Source organism: Orcinus orca, chromosome 3 (assembly GCF_937001465.1).
Source record: "Orcinus orca chromosome 3, mOrcOrc1.1, whole genome shotgun sequence".
Classification (NCBI taxonomy): domain Eukaryota; kingdom Metazoa; phylum Chordata; class Mammalia; order Artiodactyla; family Delphinidae; genus Orcinus; species Orcinus orca.
In genome coordinates this window covers 2,112,616-2,119,445 of record NC_064561.1, presented here as the reverse complement: position 1 = coordinate 2,119,445, position 6,830 = coordinate 2,112,616, and the positions used below count along the sequence as shown (strand labels likewise).

General features: G+C 62.0%; 1 protein-coding gene across 5 annotated transcripts; it reads left to right on the top strand.

Moving 5' to 3' along the window:
- The first annotated feature begins 262 nt into the window (after positions 1-262).
- HMG20B (high mobility group 20B) lies at positions 263-5,861 on the top strand. 5 transcript variants are annotated; one of them, XR_007476579.1, is made up of 10 exons: positions 263-352; positions 633-688; positions 1,176-1,284; positions 1,772-1,975; positions 2,614-2,734; positions 3,080-3,126; positions 3,407-3,479; positions 3,705-3,920; positions 4,444-4,680; positions 5,377-5,514. XR_007476579.1 is itself a non-coding variant. In XM_033417501.2 (10 exons), the coding sequence occupies exons 2-10, from the start codon at positions 651-653 to the stop codon at positions 5,852-5,854; spliced, it is 1,419 nt and encodes a 472-aa protein (XP_033273392.1). In that variant the 5' UTR covers positions 263-352; positions 633-650; the 3' UTR covers positions 5,855-5,861. The 5 variants fall into 5 exon arrangements, 3 of the variants coding, with proteins under 3 accessions (XP_033273392.1, XP_004286372.1, XP_033273393.1); XR_007476578.1 differs by lacking the exon at positions 5,377-5,514 and adding an exon at positions 5,206-5,249; XM_033417501.2 differs by having other exon boundaries at positions 4,548-4,680; positions 5,377-5,861.
- Positions 5,862-6,830: the final 969 nt, after the last annotated feature.

The window sequence follows — 6,830 nt, the reverse complement described above, 5'->3', positions numbered from 1 at the left end:
CTACTGGCCCTTTAAGAAGCTCCGCCTTGCGATGCTTCAAAGCATCCTGATTGGTCCCGAGAGCCGCCGAGCGCAGCCGAACTTGACGCACCCGCCCGCAGCGTTCCCTACTTACCTCCCACGCGGCTCAGCGGCCGCCCCAGCCAATCACCAACGGGCGCGCCGACCCTCATCTACATGGTCACGCCCCAGGGGAAGGGCATACCCAATCCGATCGCTCGCCGAACCGTCATTAGCATGCCGGGGGCGGGACAGGGCGGGGCGGACGGCAGGGGTGGGCGGCAGGGGCGGGCTCGGGGAGGTTGGTTGGAGCGTCGTAGAAGCCGAGAGGTCCGGGAAAGTTTCTTTGGAGGTGAAAACAGCCGCGGAACTCGGGGCCCTGCGAGGCGGCGGGGGCACGGGGGTCCAGGGGCCGGTGCGGGGCCCTTCCAGGGCCGGGGGGGTGCGGACCTGGGCCTCCTGGGGGGGCGATTGCCCAACAAAGGATCCTTGGGGCGCCTGCCCTCGAGGGCCTCCCCGCCCCCGGTTCCGGCCCCCCCAGGCGCCCCGGACCCGGCTTTCCGGGGCTCCCCAGCCCGGCCCCGTCGTCACCGGCTTGGGCGGCCCTCATCGGCCACGCGTCTACGTTCCAGGTGCGGCCGGGAGTGGCCATGTCCCATGGTCCCAAGCAGCCCGGCGCGGCCGCCGCGTGAGTGCGACATCCCCTCCCCCCAGCCCACTCGGAGCTGCAGCCTAGCCCCCACCTCGTCCCGTTGGAGCTCCTCGACCCCCGCCCCCCAGGGTCTTGACTTCCCCGACTTGGAGCAGGCCCTCCCCCTTGGGCCCCCACGGGCTTCCCCCCAAACCTCCGGGCTCCAGTTCCTTTCAGGGGTCCCCTACTAGCCTCCCCTACTGCTCTTGCCCGAACCCTGGATCCTGACCTCCTCTGACCCCTGCTTCCTGAACTCAGGAACCCCTAGCTGCCAGCGTTAGCGTCGTGGGGGCGTGGGTGGCCCTGGCGTCCCGTGGCTCTAGTCTCTCCCACGCCCCCTGTGGCCCCCCCTAGTGCTTCTGCCTCAACCCCCGGATCCTGACCCTCTCAGAGCCCTCCTCTGAGGGAGGACTCAGGGCCCTCTCTGCCAACTCCGCCGTCGGTGTTGGGAAGTGGGGGTGACCCTGGCTTCCCATGGCTCCAGGCCGGCGAGCGGCAAGGCTCCAGGACAGCATGGGGGCTTCGTGGTGGCTGTCAAGCAAGAGCGCGGCGAGGGCCCGAGGGCCGGAGATAAGGGGTCCCACGAGGAGGAGGTGAGAGTCCCTGCACTGTGGTGGCGGCGGCCCTTAGTCTTGAAGCTCCGCCCCGAACTCAATTTGAATTCGTTGTGGCTCCGCCCACAGTCCAGATTTCCCTCCAGATGCTGAGGCCCCGCCCCGTGCCAGATACCACGCCCCAAGAGCTCCACTGCCACTCTAAGTCCAGGCCCCGCCCACTGCCCAGGGATCGAAGCCAGTACGGAAGCCACGGCCACAACGAGGCCACGCCCACAACACAAGCCAGCCCCAACCCTGGGCTGATCCTCTGTCCCCAGTACTTCTCTGATCCCTTTACCCCTGGCCAGGGGTCTCTTAACCACACTCTCCCAACCCTGAACCCTGACCAGGCCATACTTCCAGGCCTTCTGGGTCCTACCTCGTGGTTAGGCCCCGCCCAAGTCTTTCAGGGCCCCGCCCCTTCCCCTCTGGGCCCGGCCCCAGCCCTCCAGGCCCCTCCCAACGGCGAGGCTGGGTTCTGCAGCCGGTGAAGAAGCGAGGCTGGCCCAAAGGCAAGAAGCGGAAGAAAATCCTGCCGAATGGGCCCAAGGCACCTGTCACCGGCTACGTGCGCTTCCTGAACGAGCGGCGCGAGCAGATCCGGACGCGCCACCCGGACCTGCCCTTTCCTGAGATCACCAAGATGCTGGGCGCCGAGTGGAGCAAGCTGCAGCCGGCGGAGAAGCAGGTGGGGACGGCTCGGGACAACTGACCTTCCCTCACCCACTCAGATACCCACCTGCAGCCACTTACCCCAAAGGAACAGGTGTGGAGGGTCCTTCGTTCCTCCTGGACTCCAGGACCTGGAGAACTGACCACCCATTAGCTCTCTCCAGCTTGTTGAAGGGAGGGGAGAGTAGCAGTAGGCTGGAATAGACATAAAATTTAATAAACAACGTTAGACTAAAGAAGTAGGGGTGGGGGCTGGATTTCTGTTAGAAACCTTATGGTTTTTAAGTTCTGGTAATTAATTTAAAAATTGCAAAAACATCAAGGAAACGTTAGCACCAGCTTGCACCCTCTACCCTGGGATTTCAACAAGCAAAATGCGTTCGGGAGGGCAGTCCAGCCTGGAGGTGGGAGCCTGCAGACATTCAGACACCAGGGAGTGGTTTATAAAGGCTGGAATTGGGATGAGGTCGGTGAGGTCAGGGAGTTGGGAGGTAGCCTGAGCAGCAGCCTGAAGGGTGGGGTTTTGTCTGGAGGGCAGTAGGGCGCTGTGGGAAGGTGCAGCACAGTGAGCTGACTGATGGAGATGGGGTCTTGGCCTGCGAGGGCTACCCTGCCCCTGGGCTGGGCCAAGCCTTCTCATGCTGCCCCCGCCAGCGGTACCTAGACGAGGCTGAGCGGGAGAAGCAGCAGTACATGAAGGAGCTGAGGGCGTACCAGCAGTCAGAAGCCTACAAGATGTGCACAGAGAAGATCCAGGAAAAGAAGATCAAGAAAGGTGCGAAGGGCCCCAGCCCCCAGGCAGCTGAGTGCCTGCTCTGAGATAGGTGACACAGGCAGACCAACCTACCCCCTCCAAAGGGCTCTCACGGTCCCGTGGGAATGAGACACACATAACCAGACAGTTGTGAGTGAATAGGGCTGGTCAGCGCTGAGACTGGGCACACACAGATGCGGGGGCGGGGGGAGGGGGCCAGGTGGGGATCTTGACCCAGGATGAGTAGGGCTGACTAGGGGAGGGGAATGATGGTGTTCCAGGCAGGGGGAACAGCACGTGCAGAGCAAAGCGTGGGGTCCGAGGAGACCTGGGAGGCTCACCCTGCCCTCCTCCCTCCCCCACCAGAGGACTCCAGCTCCGGGCTCATGAATACCCTTTTGAATGGACACAAGGTAAGCTTCCCTCCTCCATGGAGGACACCTGGGCAAGAAAGGTCTGGAGGTACTTAGACCTCTGGGTGAGTGAGGACCGTCGCTCCTGGGATGAAGTGAGCGCCCGGTCCAGATGTGTGCAAGCAGAGGCTGGACAGCCACACAATGGGAAGGCTGTAAAATGGACTCTGACCCAGGTGGCCTGAGGAGACCCTCCCAAGCTTAGGGGATGTCCCAGAGGGGGTGTGGCTGCCCTCCCACCCTCTCCCAAAAATATTGCCACCTTGTCCTGTCGTCCCAGGGTGGAGACTGTGACGGCTTCTCCACTTTCGACGTCCCCATCTTCACGGAAGAGTTCTTGGACCAAAACAAAGGTGAGCGCTGACCACAGGTTCTTGGAGCAAGTGTTGGGCCCAGAGGGCGCCAAGGGGGTAGGCAGTGGGTGCCTTCCTCCCCTGCCCCCGTAGACCAGAGAGCTGCGGTGTGGGGCTGGAGGCAGAGCAGTGACGGAAGGCCTGGCGTGAGGCACAGCGAGGGGCAAAGCGCGGCTGAGGGAAGGCAGGGAAGCGCCAGGATCTGACCCGGCTCCCTGCCTACAGCGCGGGAGGCGGAGCTGCGGCGCCTGCGGAAGATGAACGTGGCCTTCGAGGAGCAGAACGCGGTGCTGCAGAGGCACACGCAGAGCATGAGCAGCGCGCGCGAGCGCCTGGAACAGGAGCTGGCGCTGGAGGAGCGGCGGACACTGGCGCTGCAGCAGCAGCTCCACGCGGTGCGCCAGGCGCTCACCGCCAGCTTCGCCTCGCTGCCGGTGCCGGGTGCGGAGGCCCCGCCCCCAACCACCCTAGCCCCGCTCCTCCCACCCCCGCGAGTCCCGCCCCGCTAACTCCGCCCTCGACTACTTCGGGCTCCGCCCAGGCTACCGCGAGTCCCGCCCCCTCTGGCCCGGGTCCGCGAGCCCTACCCCTCACCCCCTCACCAGTCTCTTCACAAACCCTCACCTCCCTCCCCTTCGCCACGCCCCTGCGGACCCCGCTCCCGGCTACCCGAGCGCCTCCCGCCCCGCTGCCAGACCTTGCTGCGCCAGCCCCGCCCACGCTGGCTCTCGCGCCCCGCCTCTGACCCCTCCCCTCATGCCAGTCTTCCGCGTTCTTTCCACAGCTGAGCTGGGCCAATTTCCCCTCCCCCAGTAGCCTCCGCATCCCTCCCCCATCACGACCCCGCCCTCTCCAACTTGCTTCATCTGACCCCTGCCACAGCTGACCTTGATTTCCCCGGGTCCAGACACCCTGACCGCGCCCGCCCGGCCCCACTGAAGTGCGCTCCCGACCCTCTACCCAGGACCCCGCGCTTACAGACCCCCACCCTCTGACCTCTGCTTCGGTGGAGACCCCACCGCGGTGACTCCTCCGCTGGGCTCGGCTGACGGGTCCCCCCCCCCCCAGGCACAGGCGAGACGCCCACGCTCAGCACCCTGGACTTCTACATGGCGCGGCTGCACGGTGCCATAGAGCGCGACCCCGCGCAGCACGAGAAGCTCATCGTCCGCATCAAGGAGATCCTGGCCCAGGTCGCCAGGTGTGTGCCCCAGCCGGTCTGCCCCCAGGCCCGTTCAGCCCAGCTGGGGCTGCCTTGCGTAGGGGCTGCCTCAGGCTAGACCTTCGCTGGCGGGACCCGGCGAAATAGACTAGCTTTAGGCCTCCAGCGGGGTTTCTGGGGTCTGTGGGCGCTGCCCAGTGGGATCTGGCTGCCGGCTCTTTTTCGGAGGGCACAGCCCATGCGGGATCTATTAGGTGGGGCTGGTTTGATGCAGGTGGCTAATGACCTAGCCCCTGGGGGCGCTGATTCGGCCTGGTACTCTATTACGACTCTGGTGAATCATCCAGCACTCCCTTGGCCCAGGGGACCCGAGCTTCCCCAAAGCTTCGGGGTGGGTTTTTCTGGGTGCCTCCCAGCTGCCCAGGATAGGTGGGATCAACTCCAGGCTCCCCACCCTGGCATCTGAAGGAGCAGAGAAGGATGGCCTCTAGGGTACCCAGGAAGGGGGTGGGGTTGAGAGGTGATGGGGGTCCCCCCTCACAGATCTTCTCCCTTCTGTCACAGTGAGCATCTATGAGGGTGTCTGCTGCCCCATGATCCAGAGAAGACCAAGCCCTGGTCATGGCCCCTCCCCCACCCCCACCCCATGGAGGAGGGGTGTGGGTCCATCCTTTGGGGCCAGGCCCAGTCCTGCACCTTGGGGGCTCCAGCCCCCCTAAAATTAAATTTCTACAGCATCCCTCTAGCTATCAGTCTCCCCAGCACCCCAACCCAGAAAAATCGCCCACCACGCACAGTGCACAGAACCCCATGGCCCCAGGGCCCACCACAGGGCACGTCACACTACACGGATGTGGGAACAGCACGCATGGACAGCGTGACCCGGGACAGGAGGAGACCCGCAGCCGCTCATCCGCCCAGTGTGGGGAGAGTTACACACCCTACACCGGCTCTCCAGGACCAGTCCCCGGACACAGGGCAGAGAAAACCCACACCTGACACACTGGGACTCCTGCCTGGCAGGTGCCACCCTAAGTGCCCACACGGCCAGGCACGCCGCAGGGACACACTCTCACACTCCGGGCGGGGCCCTCTACCCCAGAATGGGGGGGCTGGTACTGACCACCCTACCCTCATCCAGCTGAGGGACCCCCATGGAGGGGGCCCCTTTGCCACTGCTCAATTGGACTTTTTAAATAAAAATGGAATTTGAATTTCAAGCTTGTGCCTGTGTGTCTTTTGGAGGGAAACAGGCCAGGACCCTCTGTTGGGGTCCTAAGCCTACTCTCCCCAGCCCCTGGCAACCAGAAATCCACTTTCTTTTTTTTTTTTTTTTTTTTTTTGGGCCACACCACGTGGCATGTGGGATCTTAGTTCCCCGACCAGGGGTGGAACCCATGCCCCCTGCATTGGAAGCCCGGAGCCTTAACCACTAGACCACTAGGGAAGTCCCACAAATCCACTTTCTGTCTCTGGATCTACCTGTTCTGGACATTTCATATAAATGGAATCACATGCTGCGTGTCCTTTTGTGTCTGGCTTCTCTCACTGAGCATCGTGTTCTCAAAGTTCATCCACATTGTAGTGTATGTCAGTGCTTCATTCCTTCTTCTGGCTGAATAATATTCCACTGTGTGGATGGCCCACATTTTGTTTATCCAGCATCTGTTGATGGCCATTCGGGTTGTTCCCACCTTTTGGTTGCTGTGAATCGTACAGCTGAGAACATGCATGTACAGGTTTTTGTTTGAACACCTGCCCTCACTTCTGGGTCGATCCTGAGAAGCAGACTTGCTGGGTCAGATGGCAATTCTATGCTTAACTTACTGGGGAACCCTCTCAGAGACTTCAGCCTTTAATGGAATGTTTGGGGCAGCTTAAAAATTCTGGGGAGTAATTTGACAAGCACTGATGTTACCGGTTGAATTTTGTCCCCTGCAAAGAAAATCTTGAAGCCCTAACCCCCAGAACCTCAAAATGTGACCGTATTTGGCAATAGGGTCACTGCAGATATGATTAGTTAAGATGAGGTCATGGAGTGGGGCAGCCTCTAATCCAATATGACTGATGTCCTTATAAGAAGATAAAGATTTGGACACAGCTGCAGAAAGGAGACAGCCATGTGACAACGGAGGCAGACACAGGCAAAGCACGCCTCCAAGGAATGCCAAGGATGACCAGCCACCAAC

Coding starts and splice junctions, on each gene's coding strand:
- HMG20B (XM_033417501.2), top strand. CDS start 651: ATGTCCCATGGTCCCAAGCAGCCCGGCGCGGCCGCCGC. Junction 1,976..2,613: donor TGCAGCCGGCGGAGAAGCAG/GTGGGGACGGCT, acceptor TGCCCCCGCCAG/CGGTACCTAGACGAGGCTGA. Junction 4,681..5,376: donor ATCCTGGCCCAGGTCGCCAG/GTGTGTGCCCCA, acceptor AAATTTCTACAG/CATCCCTCTAGCTATCAGTC.